This window comes from Solanum dulcamara, chromosome 9, assembly GCF_947179165.1.
Source record: "Solanum dulcamara chromosome 9, daSolDulc1.2, whole genome shotgun sequence".
Taxonomy (NCBI): Eukaryota; Viridiplantae; Streptophyta; class Magnoliopsida; order Solanales; family Solanaceae; genus Solanum; species Solanum dulcamara.
The window spans coordinates 73,431,307-73,449,280 of NC_077245.1; the positions used below are offsets into that span (position 1 = coordinate 73,431,307).

At 34.0% G+C, this 17,974-nt stretch overlaps 2 protein-coding genes across 2 annotated transcripts; both read right to left on the reverse strand.

Annotated features, from left to right (window-relative positions):
- Positions 1–8,318: 8,318 nt before the first annotated feature.
- Positions 8,319–10,294, reverse strand: LOC129903718 (uncharacterized). Its single transcript, XM_055979263.1, has 3 exons — positions 10,008–10,294; positions 9,308–9,488; positions 8,319–8,700 (listed from the first exon to the last, which is right to left on the reverse strand). The coding sequence occupies exons 1-3, from the start codon at positions 10,262–10,264 to the stop codon at positions 8,416–8,418; spliced, it is 723 nt and encodes a 240-aa protein (XP_055835238.1). The 5' UTR covers positions 10,265–10,294; the 3' UTR covers positions 8,319–8,415.
- A 1,279-nt stretch (positions 10,295–11,573) lies between these two features.
- LOC129903329 (pectinesterase 31) lies at positions 11,574–17,604 on the reverse strand. Its single transcript, XM_055978856.1, has 6 exons — positions 17,196–17,604; positions 16,017–16,121; positions 15,848–15,925; positions 15,229–15,416; positions 12,537–12,710; positions 11,574–12,300 (listed from the first exon to the last, which is right to left on the reverse strand). The coding sequence occupies exons 1-6, from the start codon at positions 17,439–17,441 to the stop codon at positions 12,138–12,140; spliced, it is 954 nt and encodes a 317-aa protein (XP_055834831.1). The 5' UTR covers positions 17,442–17,604; the 3' UTR covers positions 11,574–12,137.
- Positions 17,605–17,974: the final 370 nt, after the last annotated feature.

Genomic DNA, 17,974 nt, shown 5'->3' on the forward strand with positions numbered 1-17,974 from the left:
AAGTTCATCATTATCCATGGAGAGGATTTCAACTTTATTAAGATTTTTTTGAGTTAACACATATGAAACATTGAGAAAACTTAAGTAGAAAAGTATTTTACCCTTCCATCTATTGAAATGATTACCATTGAACCGAAATGGCTTGTTTAGATCTCTCATCTTGATATCCGCGGATTTTTCAATTGTAGCCATAATGAATCTCCTTAAAATTGTTGGTGAAATTACAAGATTACAAATTACAATTGAAAAATAAAATGAAGGAAAGAAATTTTCTTCTTGGCTGAGGCGCAGATATCTAGCTCTCTTTAAGGAGATTCAAGTCCACTGCAGCAAATCTTTTCACCGGTCAAGCAGTATTCCTCTTGACTTGTCCCCTCCAGAATACAACAGCCTTATCAAAAAATGTAACTCAACAAACTCTGGACAAGAGTTGAGTTTAAAGCTCCACAAAAAGAAAACTTCCCTTCAACTAATAAGAACTCTCTTTTTTGACAAACTTAATACACTCAATGTTTTCTTACTCCTCAAAACAAAGAAGACTCTCTATTTATAGGAGAGGAAATCATTCAAAAGATGAAAAAATAATGGAATGTTATCATTATCATTTAATGCACCATTATGATTTATGATTTAGTGCACTACTTATTAGTGATAATTATATTAAAAATACATAATGGAATGATTTAGTGCACCACTTATTAGTGATAATTAGATTAAAAATACATAATAGAATGATTTTGTCTTGCACTAACTAAAGATGATAATGAAAAACATTTTTATGCACTAAAGAGAGAATTATTACATATGTCACTTATGCAAATTAATATCACTTAATATTGATATTAAAATGCTAAAACTAATAATTAGCATATGAATTTTTTGAGATATTGTTGCTTCGAATTCAAAGGGTCCTTCTGAAGGACCTATGCTTCGCCATAATTACTAGCGTAACTCAATTTTTTTCGCGTTTCAAGATCTCAAACGCTAGTTCACATATATTCTATCTTGTTAAAATAAAATAAAATTATATATCTAAGACCTATTTAGAATTTCTCTAAACACAAACTTTTAATAATTAATTTTTTTTTAATAAATAAACAGTCATAATCAAAGGGAGAACAATGTCTTCGCTCAAATAGAAAATGTCTTTTTTCAAACTAAAAGAGCATTTATTGTGTCTATTTTATGATTGTTACGTATGAGGACAAGACTTTTAAAAGGTCCTTTGATTTAAGTCATCCTTGATGGCTCGATCTTATATTTTCTTAGTAGATTTAATCAACATGGATTGTGGTACAGTCGTGAGATTGTTTCATCCTTAATCAGAAGTTTCGAATTTGAGCCTTGGATGTGAAAAAAAAATTATTGGGAGCATTATCCCACTAATGCGCGATACGAATTTAATCGGGACTTCAATACGGACTCTAGACATCAAGTGGGAAATAAAAAAAAAGTTCAAATTATTTTTAAAAAATATATTGTGCTCCGAATAGACATATTTACCTCTATAGCATTAAATCTCTATATTTCACCTTAATTTTCCTATGTGAGACATTTATTTTTCAACTAAATAAGAATGAAATACGAAATCAAACAAGTATAACTTTTGTGTGCAATAAATCTAGATCACATTTTTTAAAAAAAAAATTCTAGCACAGTTGGTGGTGAAATGAACAGTAAAACGTTGATGAAATTAGAAACCAAAAAACATATAGTGCCAAGTTGATCGAAATTGTAGAAATTAATGAGGTTTACTAGAATCACCAAATTTAATTCTATCATGGGTCCCCTTGTAAGATCCACTCCATGAGTGTATGGAAGATTTTTATCTTTCTTTGATAAAAATAATTATGCCTTGGAAATGTGGTCAATCGGCCAAAATATTTGTTCATACTTTATTGAAATGGAAACCATCTAAAAGATATCTTCACACATTTTTGTTGAAATTGACAATCGTCCAAAAAGACACATCTTTTTTGAACCGGTCAAAAAGATCTATTCACATTAAAATGTTAAAATTTCTACATTTGCTTATGTCATTGGTGACATAAGGAGGTTTTTTCTCTTCCTATAAATTGATTGATTTTGCTCATTTGTAAATATACCCAAGATAAGAGAGAAAACATATTAGAGAGTAAAGTGAGGTATTTCATAGACTATAAGAAAATAGTCTGTGAAAAAAAATAGAGTGTGAGCGATATTTTTAGTAGGTGGGAGATCGTGTTATTCATTTTTTTGAGTGTGTGGTAGTCATTATTGAGTATTGTACTTGATACTACCCAGTGTAAAATTCTTTACTATAGTAATATTAGTTGTTCCTCTTGGCCCATGGCTTTTCCCTTATTTAAAAGGGTTTCACGTAAAATTCTTGGTGTCATTATTTTTTCATGATATTTCTATTATTTTAATCATATATATTTTTGTGTTAGTCCGCATTTTCCTAACACCCCTTCCTACCCTCCCCCCCCCCCCCCCCAAAAAAAAAAAATTCCATTATAAGTAAAAGTGTTATATATATACATATAACTTGTTTGTTGAATGAATTGCAAAAAAACAAATAGAAGGAAAGAAGAAGAACAGAAATAGAGAGGAAGTATTATATAGAGGTGTACTTATGAGGAATTGGGGAAAATTGGTGTCTGAAATTCGTGAGCCTAGTAAAAAATCTCGTATTTGGCTTGGTACTTATTCTTCACCTGAAATGGCAGCTCGAGCTCATGATGTTGCGGCTTTATCAGGTTATTATTTTTCTCAAATTCTTTTGGACATGTGAAATGTTAACATTTCGAGATGGACCATCGTAGGTGACAAGGATAAGACGAGATAATTTGCCAACAATAAAGGTAAGGTCAAAATAATATATAAAAAAAGGGCAGCCCGGTGCACTAAAGCTCCCGCTATGCGCAGGGTCCGGGGAAGGGCCCGACCACAAGAGTCTATTGTACGCAGTCTTACCTTGCATTTCTGCCAAAGGCAAATTTGAACTTTTTTTTTATTTATTTATGAATTTCAACATGTCATTCACGCTCAAGTTCGATTCTATTCCATAAATCAAACACGAGAAAATTATATTTTGATAATGATAGCGATGAATGTGAACTTATAACATATTGAAATATGCGATTATCTCATCTGAAAGTAGGTGATGCAGTAATCCTCAACTTTCTGGAACTTGCAATTTATCTTCCAAGACCTGCCCTCGCGACATTCAAGCAGCAACAACAAAAGCGGCTTCTATGAAAAATGTTGGTTCTTGATAAAATGTGAGCTTTAAGAGCTCAAAAACTCTATTACAAGCTAGAGAAGGAACACAGAAGGAGGCAGAAGAGAAAGACTAAATAATTCTTTATTCATCTGACTCTCTTGAATGAGCTGTACATCAACTTTTATAGCCATGGTGAATTACAAACAAAATATCTTCTAACTAACAACTAGCTTGCCATGTGCACTGTAACTAACCATGTGCACACTTCTTCACTGCACTTCACGCTTTAGTGCACTGCCTTCACGTGCTTGTGTAACTAACTGCACGTGCTTATGTAACTTACTTCAAATGATAATACAATGTATACAACATATTTGAATACACCCCCTCAAGTTGAAGGGTGCATAACATTAAGCACACCAAGCTTGCCTAAAAGGGACAAATGTTGAGCTTGACTTAATCCTTTAGTTAGAAGATCTGCTAACTGTTGCTGAGTATGAACATATATAGTGCCAACCACCCCTGCTTTAATCTTATCTCGGATGAAATGACAGTCTATCTCAATATGTTTCGTGCGTTCGTAGAATACTGGGTTCGCAGCAAGTTGAATTGCTGATTTACTATCACTGAAGATGGTGATAGGGACCTGAATATGGACATCTAACTCAGTAAACAAGCCTAACAACCATGTGACTTCAGAGACAACTGAAGCCATGCTCCTGTACTCAGCTTCAGCTGAGCTCCTAGATATAGTCTGCTGCTTTTTTGACTTCCAAGAGACCAGAGATTCTCCAAACTTAACAATATAGCCCGTAATAGATCTCATTATGTTGGGACAGGATGCCCAATCAGAATTACACCAATAGGTGAGCATAGTTGTAGGTTCAGAGTGTAACCAAAGTCCTTGACCAACTCTGCCCCTAAGGTACCTTACCACTCTAGTAGTCCTCATCTAGATCACCTTAAAGAAAAGCATTGTAAACATCCATTTGAAATAATGGTCAACCTTTAGATACAGTTAAGGCAATTACTTCTAAAGGAGAACCATGGGAACCGATAGAAGTATCAATAGGAGATGCATCTCCAAAAGGAAAAACAGATTCATGAAAGACCACATCTCTATTCACAAAACACTTCTTGGAGTTGATATCTAATAGTATATACCCCTTCTGTAATTCAGAATAGCCTAGTAGAATAGCAGAAATAGCCCTTTCTGAAAACTTCTCCCTTTGGAACCACATAAGCATAACATAAGCATCCTATGACTCTTAAATGAGACAAGTTAGGTTGCTTGAAATAGAACATTTCATAAGGACTTTTGTTATTTAATGCTGAAGAAGGTAGTTTGTTGATCAAATATACTGCAGCCTTAATGCAATAGCCCCAGTATCTGATGGGTAATTATGATTGAAATCTGATGGCTCTAGTTATGTTAAGAATATATTTGTGCTTCCTCTTCGCCATACCATTTTGTTGTGGTGTGTGAGGACAGCTACTCTTGAGGTTGAAATAGTTAAGTACATTGAGAATTAAAGAACTCGGTTCCATTATCATATCTAATAATTTTAACATTAGAATCAAACTGAGTCTTGACCATTTGAAGGAAAGTTTTGATAGCCACAATAGTCTCAGATTTCAACTGTAATAACTGAATCCACACAAATCTACTATAATCATCCACTATAGTCAAGAAATAAACTTTTTTTGTCTAAAGTAGGGGTCTTATAGGATCCCCAAAGGTCTATATGGACTACATTGAATCTCATACATGCTCTAGAATTACTAACAAGAAAAGTAAGTCTTGTTTTCTTAGCTAATGGGCAAACAGGACAGCTAGCTAATGGTTCACTACTTTTATTGCTGGAAGCTAGATTTAAGGACCTCAAGGTTTGTTGGGATGGATGTCCAAGTCTCTTATGCCATAGGTTGATGGAAATATTGCTCCTGCAGCTACCACTTTCTGAGTGCATTGTACAACTTCTTTTTGTTTCAAGGCTCTCTTGAATATGTACAGACCACCTTTTTCGTTACCAATCCTCTTCACCTTGCCACTGAAGAGGTCCTGTAAAACAAAGAAATTAGGGTATAATGATACAAAGCAGGACAATTCCTTTGATATCTTAGATGCTGACAATAGATTGAAGTGAAAGTTTGGTACATGTAGGACATTCTTCACCACTTCTTTGTCAAATATAGATACTTCTCCCACATGATTGATTTCTACTCTATCACCTGTAGGTAGATGTATTTGATTCTTCTGTGACTTAGGCAATTCATGACTCTTTATTAATAAATATTTGTTTGTTATGACATGATGAGATACACTAGAGTCTACTATCCACTCCTGAGAAAGAATTCTTGGCATTAAACAAGAGCAATACTTGCCATATTGAGTCTAGGTTCTTGAACATCTCTATTCAACATATCCAGTATCTGTTATACTCTTTGTTAGTGAATGTTTGTCCTTTGGCTGGAATTGGATGATTCTCCATTTGACTGGTTGATGCCATCTGAGAATGATCATATTATCTATTGGTAACATTGTTCATTGAGTGTTCCTGCCCTCCATGACTGCTAGCATATGAAGAGTTGGCTATGTTTCTCAGATTATTTGTTGTGATCTGTCCCCCTCCACGTCTATCAGAATTGTTCCTCATTCCATCATTTCCATAACCTGACTTCTTTCTTTGCTTCCAATCAGCTGGATAGCCAATTAGCTTGTAGCAATTCTCTTTGGTATGACCTGCAAAGTGGCAGTATTCACATTTCCTTCCTTTGTAATACTCCCTTCCTTGGCTCTTGTTCACATTTATTATTACAGAATCTATTTTTTCAACTACATTAGCATGCAAGCTGTGTGTTAAATCTCGTCTTCAATGATCATAGCATAAGCTTGATTGATAGATGGTGTAGCTCCCTTCAAAAAAATTTGTCTTCTAGCCCGATCATATGCTTCATTTAGACTAATCAGAAATTGAACCAATCTCAGTTCTTATAGATGATCTGCATATTCCTTTGATTGAGGACATAAGCAACAAGAACTTGGTATCACTGCATCATACTCATTCCATAATGTCTTCAATTGGGTAAAGTAATGAGATACTGAATTGATGCCTTGTGTAAGTGTATTAATCTCCCTATGTAATTGATATATTCTCATGTGATTTACCTTGTCAAATCTTTCTTTCAAATCTGCCCAAACTGAGAATGTAGTTGTGGCATAAAAAAATACCACTGAGAAGCTCTTCACTGACTGTGTTCATCAGCCATGAGAGAACAACTGCATTACAAGTCTCTTATTGCTCATGAAGCTCTTCTATGTATAGTGTTTTAGTGCAGGCACCTATCACGAAACCATACTTTCTTTTACCCAACAATGTGATCCTCATTGACCTAGTCCAAAGTCCATAGTTTTTGGATCCAACAAGCTTGATTGGAATCATTACAACACCAGAGGTATCTGAAGGGCTAATGTACAGAGGATCATTTTGATCAATCTTTGTGATTGTCATTTCTGCAGAATTTAGTAACAAACTAAGCTATTATCTAGTAGAGATCTAAACTCTTATCAATCTAATTCTAATCAGCCAGCATCGAATGCTTTGATACCATGATAAAATGTGAGCTTTAAGAGCTCAAAAACTCCATTACAAGCTAGAGAAGGAACATAGAAGGAGGCAGAAGAGAAAGACTAAGTAATTTTTTGTTCATCTAACTCTCTTGAATGAGCTGTACATCAGCCTTTATAGCCATGGTGAGTTACAAACAAAATATCTTTTAACTAACAACTAGCTTGCCATGTGCACTGTAACTAACTATGTGCACACTTCTTCACTGTACTTCACGCTTTACTGCACTGCCTTCACGTGCTTGTGTAACTAACTGCACGTGCTTGTGTAACTAACTTCAAATGATAATACAATATATACAACATATTTGAATAGTTCCTTATCATCATCATCTTCTTCTTCTTCCACTTCATTATTAGCAACAACAATCAATTTGGGGACAACGTCGAAAGAATTGTCCCAAACCATCGAGCTATCACCACTCGAAACTTGTATTGATAACTCGTTTGATCAACTAAAAGATGAGTTATTATATGTTGATGACTTGAATATGGATGGGTGGTTATATCCTAACAATGGAGAAATAATTTCAAGTTGTATTGAGTTGTCTCATTTATTGTGGAATTAGTAAATGTAATTAATATGCATATGCAAAAATTGTTGGGGGGAGGAAGCACCACAACTAAAGTTTGATATGATGAAAATAATGAAAATAAATTAGACACGAGAATTTTACGTGGAAACCCCTCTAACTGATAGAAGGGAAAAACCACGGGGTAGAAGGATCTCACTATAAAAATATGGAGTACACAGCTCTCAAATACAAGGAGAAAACAACAATTAACACTTCTCTCTTGTAAAAGGAACAACTACTAAAGAGGACACTCAAGACTACAATATTTATCTTGGTGTATAACTCTCTTTGTATACTTACTCTCTCTTTCTGGGATGGGATAAATGAGGGCAAGAGGTCTTCTATTTATAGGAAACTAGAAACGCGTAAAATCCGCGTATTGAACCTCCCTTTTTGATTACGCGTTCAAAACGTGTTTTGTTCCTTTTTTGACTACGCGTAAACGCGTTTTGTTCCTTTTTTGACTACGCGTTCAAAACGCGTTTTGTTGACTACGCGTTCAAAACGCGTTTTGACTATCTTGCAAAAATATCATTAATGTTGATAATTGTTATTATGGATGTATGAGATCTCGTTATTCTTAATAAAAAATTTGGGATTTGAAGTTTAAGGGAAGTTTTAGCATCGTCGCTAATCCGGATTCAAACAACATGTAAGCTGTCATCTGTGTTATATTTTGTATATATATATATATATATATATATATATATATATAATCGTATTTGACTGAATATAAAAAAAAGACCTTTTAATATATATATATAAATAAATAAATAAATTAGCACATACCCAATAAAAACTAAGAAATAATAATTAAATTGTAAAAAAAAACCTATATTGCTCGCCTCACAAATGTTAAATCTTAAAAAAAAATGCATTACTTTTAGATGATTCAATACACACATGCATCTGACGATATTTTTGAAAATTCTACATAACAAATAGAAAAGATAAATTAATTTACAATTGTTCTTGATTAATTCTTCGAACTTCTGAGCCCCTGCATACTAATCCATACAAAGATTCTGATGATTTTCACTCATTTCATTTTCCGCGTTACTAGTAATATATGATGATAAATTCAAATACTTATCTCCCTCTAATTCATTCCTCACATCTCTCCACCTTGCACGACAAAGCACACAACTAATTGATTTTCTTCTACTATTACTTCTCTTCCATGCCATCAAACATTCTTCATGAATAGGGTTTCTACATGTAACACAAGCTGCTAATATTTCCTCTTCATTCATCTCTTCCAAACACACCGGACACGTCGTCCCATTTTCGACCTATCAAAAAAAGATTTGAGACGTGAAATCAACTTTTTTTAAAAAGATATATTGCTCGTATACAAACAAACCCTTTCAGAATATACTATGGAGCAAATTTTTTATAGCCACTAATAAATTACATTATCGGGTCATCCAAAAGATATTTGTACATAAGCTTTCTTAAAATATGCTATTTGTAATCTTGTAAAGATGACATGATGATATGCAAATTCTTTACACCAATATATATATATAGAGAATTTAAGTTGAAGTCTTCAAATATAGTATATATTTACGAGTTTAAGTTATATGATCATCATTGTAAAAAACAAAATTAAACTATTAGGTGATCCTAATAATATCTACATGTTAGCCTCTATTAAAAAGAATGGGATTCTTGAAAATAAGTCTGTGCATCTCTCTCTCTATATATATATATATGTATAATTTAAACCTTCACTAAAACAAGATAATAATTCTAAAAATAAGTCAAATTACTCGCTATAACTGATAAGTGATAAAGATGATCTGAAGGTATAAAAGTTCTCTACACCAACGTTGTATATAACTTAAATTTTGTATAATAATATGATATTATTTATTTATATTTAGAAACTAGACTAACCTTTATTATTACAGGTGAACTCCTCTGTGGTTGTTGAGAAAACAATTGATGAAACATTTCACGTACTTTTGAAGTAGCTAATGCTTCTGTTGAAATTGGTAAATTAAGAAGACGTTGAAGATGATATGGCCGTAGACTCCGTCGATACAGACACATGTCATCAATCGATACGCCCAATACCCTAAATAATTAAGCAACAAATAATATATATATCAACAACAACAACAAATTCAGTGTAATCGCATAGATAAGATATACCCAAGTAATCCCACGTGTTATTGATCGATACGCTCAATACCCTAAATAATTAAGCACAAATAATATGTGTAGGTATGACGCTCTCTAAAATTTTAAAGAATTCAACTTATAATATCAAATGCGGAGTCAGAAATTATAGTTTATGGTTTTGAATCACTATTTTTTTTTTGTTTAAAACATTTAATTTTCGAACCCATAGCTTTCAAAAAATTATTTTTACTCCGCTCCTGATAATATACACTAGCAGTTTAAGAAATTTTCTTGTTGTCGATATATACATACATTTTAACATGTTATAAGTTATAACAGATAGTGTATATATTATTTTCATGTTAGTAATTATTGTCGAGAATTATCTTTTAGATTATCTGATACAATATCAATATAGTTAAAATTCATTTTTTAAATTTTCATAAAATGAACGAAGGATTGGAAAATTTACCTAATGAGCACAAATAATATGTGTTTGCATGGGGTGGTACGATCAGGGCAACTGCATGAAGGGGTGGTGGTGAGAGTCACGGTGTAGACATTACACGTTGCACCTAATACGTAAAAAGTTGCATCGCGACGGTGGAGGAGACGGAGGTGGTTGCTGAGTGCTCGGAATATTCGGTCAGCGAGGGGTTGAGTTGGCGTTATACGACGACGACGGTGCTGATGGTGGTGGTGGGAAGAACTAGAGGGAAGGGATTCCATAATTTTTGGAAATTAGGATAAGGAAGTTATGATTAATTATATATAAATATGTATAGATAGAAATTAAAAAGAATGGAGGAGATTCTTTATAGAGTATGAAGGGATACGTGAGGGATAATTTAAGGTTTAACTAACGTCAAATTAAAGGATACCTTTTGACTTGGTCTTTTCTTTCTATAAAATAAATTGGGTTAATTTAATCTTAAGGCACGTTATATGAAAGTCCAAAATTTGATCTACCCTCACCGGACATCGAACATCGAATGAAAAAATAAAATTAAAAAAGTCCAAAATTTGACATAAAAAACTTTACTTGTACCTAATTTCTTGTTAATTATATAGGGAGGAGCGGAATTAAGTAGACCCTTGTGGTCGAGCCCTTCTCCGGACTCTGTGCATAGCGGAAGCTTTAGTGCACCAGACTGTCCTTTTTATATATATATATAGGGAGGAGCGGAGTCAAGTAGGACTAACGGGCTTCATATGAACCCTTTTTCGATGGAAAATTATAGGGAAACTTACATAAATCAGTAAAGGGCTAATTACTATTTTTCTTACCCTTTTTCAATTTACAGAACCCTTAAAAACATGGTAATCCAGATACATTAATTCAGTAATCCGGATACATTAATTAGGGTTTTATATATCAGCAGGTAGCATTTAAAGCATGATACATTGAACATAGAGATAATTTATGAATCAGAATTGATATATCCGGATGGAAAGAAGGAATTTTTGAATTTTTTTGAAATGGATGGGAGTAATGAAAAATATGATAAATAAAGGAGTGTAATTAGATAATTTTCCCAAAATTATGTTATTTATATATGATTAAAATTATTTTTATATATATTTATAAAGATATTAAATCTCCTTCTGCTTTTTTGTGCGTTTACTTTTTCATATTTTGAATTTTCTTAGGAAAAATCTTGAGACTCCACCTCGGGGAGAATTGTAGGGAGATGGATAATATAATCTTGTTACGTATAAGAAGAATGGTATTTCATGTGTCTAATTTAAGTGAGGCCTATCAATTTCATGTGTATAATTTATGGATAATTATATTATTTTTTTGGTGATAAAAATACACTACTTTTTTTTATGATGTGTGTATATATATATAGGTCAATTTACGATCACCTTGATTATTATTCATTACGACCACATTCACCAATTTGAACTCACTTCAATTAATGTGAGTGTTAGTTGCAGGGGCAAAGTTACTTTGCAACCAGCAAACAATAGGCATGATTCAAAGCTATAAACAAAAATAGATTAAAAAAACAGTACAAATCGTGACAGATAGATATATTATATAATCTAATCAACTGCATTAGATGGAATAAAACTGTCATTCAGAGAATATAACAATAATCAATCCTTAAGATTAAGACTTAGGAACTACCATTTTATTCAGCACACACATATTAACAAGACGCGATAACATTCTTACACATCATCCAATGAATACATAACACGTCACACACCGTAATCACTAAACCATAGCTGATCAACACATTCTCGACTCAATTTATCATTTTAACTATGGTAAATTAACGTAGTTTGGTGTAAACATCAAGTGCGTGTAAACTTTTACCATCTCAACCCCCATAGCTGCTGTATGGAGCTATTTCCAATGGTGAAGGCTCAAGGATGATCTTCATAGCAGTAGAAGATACTCACCCAGAAGCTTTTGTTAACTTGGTACAATAATGAAAGCAACATAGCTACTAGAATGTAACCTCACTCTCACTAAACCTTCACTAATGTTTACTTATATCGCGTGGAATATCAAGATTATACTTTCACAGTCAAAATTAAGGTATTGATCTGCAAAAGGATATCTAACAAGGTAGTGGCGAGACACTGAGCTTTATGCTGAATATGGTATGCGCAATGCCATCCTCTGACACAGCCAAGGGCTTTGTTGATCAGGATCAATGAAGCCATGCATGATAAATTGTTCTGCTTCTTCATCCATCAATTCTCTGGCCCAGGTGACACGTTTTGACGGGCAACTACCCGGTCCATAACAACTGCAGTCGTTTCACCAACAAGATAAACCACCTCAGAGATGACATCTTAACGTTGGCTTCTTTTATAAATCAACTTACACACTTCTCAATGAGATTGTCACTAGAGAGGATTTAGGGCAGATTGAAATTCCTACCTTAATCTATAGTATGCAGTACATGTCTAAAATGTTCTGTGAAATAAAAGTTAATATGATCATTTAGGCCTTGTTGTAAATTAAGGATTTCAGAAGACTAACCGATACTCATAGAAGCAAGCAGTTCTCTCATTTTCTGTTTTACCCCAGTTATTCCAACCGACATGCTTAATACAGTGATCCATATAACAATAGGCAAAAACCACCCTCCCAAAAGGCCCCCATGGGCGTCCAAGATGTGTATAGGAGGTTGCTCCGCTACCGGTGATCACACATCTGCATAGTCCCAGGAAAAATGTTTCAAAAGAATGACAAAATTTAACATGAAAAAGGGAAATTGCAGAGAATAAGTCTCTAAATATTAATCAGACATTGAATTCTTTAGTGAACCAGAGACCAGTGTGAGGTACAAGTACAACCTTAATGTCCCGCAGCTGAGTTAAGCTCAATATCAAGCCTATCAACCAAGATGAAGCTCTATATCAAAAGATTCCTATTGACCCTTTCACGATAAAGCTGATTGAAAGATGGGTTTAATTTAGACTGATGACTCACTAAGTGAAACTTCAACAAGATTGAGGATGTGGCATCATCATAACCTGAAGTGAGCTTTTAACGGGAGACTTTCCAAGAATAATTTAAAGTGAATGAACAATGGAGAGAGATCTTAATGATGCTTTGACATAAACATTAGTGATAAAATGAAGTTTATACTTTCTATAACGCACCATACCTATAGCTAAAAGATTATCTAATTGAGGCATGGTGGAAAATGGTAAACCTCTCTTGAACAGCAAGTCACCGCAGTGAATAAGAGATATTTTGAATGAGAACACAGAACAAAACAGCACTCTAGGTAAAAAATCATCAAGACACAAAACTCTTTCACCCTACTCAAGAACAGAATTTTCCTCGACAGAAAAATGTGTTAACCCTTCAAGTTCCGAGAAACATCACAGAAAACTCCCTTCTATAATATTGAAGTATGATTTTTAGAAGTTCTGCTTGTAACATTCTTTATCCGTAAAAAAGAAGAAGTTATGCTTGCACACCTAAACTTTTATTCCACACCTAAAATGTTGTGGCTATTAAAGCTTTGCCATTAAGGGTAAAATGAAAAGCTCACGTTAAATAGTTTTCAAATTTAAAAAAGCTGTCCTTCTTTCTGGATCAAATTTAAAAGGAAATGCTGCCACATAAACTGGATAGAGGGAGTCGTAGTTATACATTTTTCTTGGGGACAGGTTGTACCGAATGACAGTACCTAACTAAGGTTACTAAGAAGTTCCGGACTTGTGTATGAGTAGCTTCTTACTTCAAATCAAGGAAGTTAATTGCTCAACTTATTTTGAAAAGAAAGACAATATACAAGAAAATATATTGTTCTGCACCTGTTGTAGATTAGTAAAAGAACCAAGCATAGTTTCTGAAACTAGTACTCATCTTGCAAATGCTTATATAGCTAAAAACAATCTACTAGATAAGTAAACTAAAGCACTTCCAGACATAGATGAAATAGTTTTATCTCCTTTTTAGAGAAGTCAACTCCAGTCCCTTTGTTGGAACAAAAAATCCAGTCCCTTTACACAGTCAATGAAATGAAAAGGTGAAGTTCTATTTAGACACTCGGCATTATCACCGCATCAGATGCTATACATTATCCTCAGATAGCGGAACTAGGAGTTGCCTTTCCGAGATAGGGGTGCAAGAATCATTTCCGAGGTGAAAAGGGAATAAAAAAACACTAACAAACTTGATGTCCATCAAGATCTAATTAAGAGCACTTCTTTAGATTCAATTATAGTGACAATGTCACAACACACATGCGAGCGCATGCGCACACACATACATATACATGTTTATGTTTGCATCATCTTGTTTGGATATGCAACTTGATTTCAAAAACAGCATTTAGTAAATAAAGCAAAAACATCTTAGAAGAATCTGTTCTTTGTTATTTCAAATGTACGTTGGTTTCGAGAAGACCTTGTTCAACCTTTTATATAATCTGTTGTGGCATCCAAATGAGGTATCCCAGGATTTATGCATTCAACCATTTACTTTGTGCATCTCATATCCCATTATCAATTAAATCAATGGGACAGGAATGTTCATAGACAAACTAAGTACTATTAATACAGGCTACTAGCATAGAGAATCTGAAACAAGGTGGGCTTCATACATACGAAATCAAATGGAAGATCACCTTGAATGTAATGAAACCAACAAGAAATCAAACAAGCATACCTTTTACAGAAAGTTCATGTATAATGTTCTATTTCTCAAGGGTTCAGACAAATACAAACAACAACAACAACATACCCTGTATAATTTTAAAATTTGGACCAGAACTCGATTTGAGTGCGTCATCCTTGCACATGGGAAGTTTAGGCAAGATAGCAAGACCATCGGATCAGAGAAAGGGCAATGTATCCAGGAATTAGGAATTAAAACCAATATCCCATGGATAAGGTAACTCAATCGGCCAGAACTGGATTAATGTCAAGCAATTAAAGTTTCTTGACAGAGCCGAGATTTTTAGATGTCAAGAAATTTACTATAGCCTATCAATTTAATGATAAACTCGAATCTGCACAAATCTTACTAAGATGTCAAGAAATTTCTTATAGCCTATCAGTATAATGGTAACCTCAAATCTGCACAAAATTTACCAAAAGAGCAAAGAGAATACTGAGTGACAAACATAAGAACCAGCCTGAAGGCAAAAATAAGGTGGTTTATTTTCTAAATAATTGGAGATCTGAATGATAACCAAATCCAACTACTTACAAACCTCAGAAACACATAGCCAGTTGTCTCTTGAGAAGATTTCCTGCTTTGTGCAGTAATGAATCCAGCACCTTTGCAGTGTATGTGACAACTCTCTAAGAGAGCAGTGCTATTACCAAAAATAAAATCTACACTTCCTTCGATATAGCAATCTTTCAAATATTGCTTCCCGTAGTGCAAATACAATGTATCCTGCAAAAATAAAAATAAAAAGTTAAAACCCTCAAGGTCAACAATCATAGACAACACAAAAAAGAGAGTATGTTAAGCAACAATATTCCATGCAATCATGAAATAAAAGTGCTATACACATCTAGCAGGGAGACAAATTTTGGGGAATTAATTAAGGCAGTTGTACTCTTTGGAGCATGGAAGGAAAATTGAACGTAATTCAGAAATGATCCAAAAACATATGAAATCACTCTTGGGGGTAAATCAGAGCACACATAAGCTAGGAAGTTTCTTCTTTGACATGAAGTCCTTGACACACGCCAGAACTAGGAACTGACTACCAAGTTGGTTTCGCCACAAGGTATATACTGCTTCTATACTATAGACATGAAGTTCGAAAGTTCTGGTGAACTGTAAAATTTGACAAAGCATAAAAATTTTAGTAAATGCACCTGCCAACCAAGAAATCTGCAATTATAAAACGCACAACGATCAGCTGTAACTCTGATTGCCACTGCCTGTCCTGATCCCTATTACAAAAGATCAAAAAGAAAGGAAGCACGATGAATCTAGCTACATGCACCATTTGCAAAGAGCAATAGGAAAAAAAATATAGAGTACCTCAGGAGCAGAGTTTTCAAAGGTGATGTTCTCAGCAATAAAATCCTCTCCTTCCACTATTGTACTCCCACATCCAAATGTACCAGTACCAATTAACCTTGCAGCCTAATTGTCAAATACAATGAATATTAAGAACTGAATTACACAATGGTACGCATATAGAGGAACAATGACGTTGAAGCATGTTTGAATGTTTCAGCTAAAATCTTAAACCGTTAAAAATTAACTTTTTACTTAATTATGTTTTACACGGCCTATCACCTATTTGACGGCCAATTTTTCTGTTTCATTTAAAGCTACAGTTTTATACTTATCTATGTCTTCAACACGTCCATCACGTGTATAACATGCCTAGTTGAGATATTTCATTTCATCTAAAAGCTTAAATTATAAAGATAAGACACTTTCCTTCTCTTTTTTTGATAACTGTGGTGTCCGAACCATCTTGCGCACAACTTGATTAATTCCACATCATACCTGCCACCTCCCACCAATAGCACTAGGTATCAGGTAACTCTGTCTACCAAGACTAGAACAAATGAAAAGAAATCACCTAGTGTTTTGTCTCCGTTGGATTTGAACCTGAGACCTCAACCCACTTAATTGAGCACTAGGCCACAACCTTGGGCGCCAAGATAGACACTTATTTAGCTTACTTATGTCTCTAACACATCCGTCAGTTAAATTGTTCTATTCAACTAAAAGCTGAAACTGTTAAAGATTGATACTTCTATAAGCTGAAACTGTTAAAGATTGATACTTCTATTAATTTCATTATGCATTTTAACATGACCTGTATGCTATTAAATTGATACTTTTATTACCTTAAAAAAAAATAGGGCAGTCTGGTGCACTAAAGCTCCCGCTATGCGCAGGATTCGGGAGATTTAGTGCACCGGGCTGCCTTTATTGCCTTAATTATGCCTTTTTTTCCACTGTCCAATACAAGCAACGGCGGAAAACTAAATCTGGATTTGTGCCAGAAACTCATGGAATCCGAGACTTCTAGTCAATAATGAAGGAGTGCTTACTACCCACTACAACCCTTGTCGGTTTCATTATGTACTCACTACATCTACCACATGTATTCCACCAAAAAGATGCCACAAAGGAACATTTTTTATGATGTCTCTAAAAATTTAGAACATAAAATGAAGCTAAAAAGGAAAAAAGATGTACCTGATGGTGATCAATTTTAGTGGCGGTATTATTCCAGGTGAGAACAGTAGCTTCAGGACTAAACCCAGCAAGTGTAATGTAATTTTTCGTTTTCGGAACATAAATTGGCTGCTTATAAACACCAGGAGCTACACGAATCACAGTCCGACACTTATTTGATAATGGAACGGCGTCTATGGCTTCTTGCACTGTCCGGTAATCACCGGTTCCGTCCTGTGACACTGTTACCGACACCCTCGATGACATTTTCGCTAGATTCGACGGTAGAAATTCGCCGGCGCCGGCGATAATATTTTATTGACGGCGGTGTAAGGGCGGTGATGGTGGCGATTCCGATCGGGTCGCGGCGAAGATGAATTTTTTTTAAAAAGGAAACAAAGGAATGTTTTTTAGTGTCCCAATTTCGAAGTGCATTTTATCCTTTAGAAAAAAGAAAAAATAATTATATAATATATTTGATAATAAAAAATATATATTGGAAAAGTTACCTAAGTTCATAATTACATATTAGTAATCACCATTAATTCTAACCATGTTTGGAGAATTAAATAGTATAATTACATTTTTATAATTTCATACTTAATTAAATAATTTCGACAAGACAAAAATGTTAAATTGTGTAATTACATTCCGTTCCAAAAAATAAATCAATTTCAAGATAAGTTTCCAAATAAACTTTTAGGTAACTAAGTATAATTTTACTGTTATATACTCAAAATATATTTACAATTTGATTTGGATAATTGTTACGTATTGTTTCATGATGATCATATTGTATT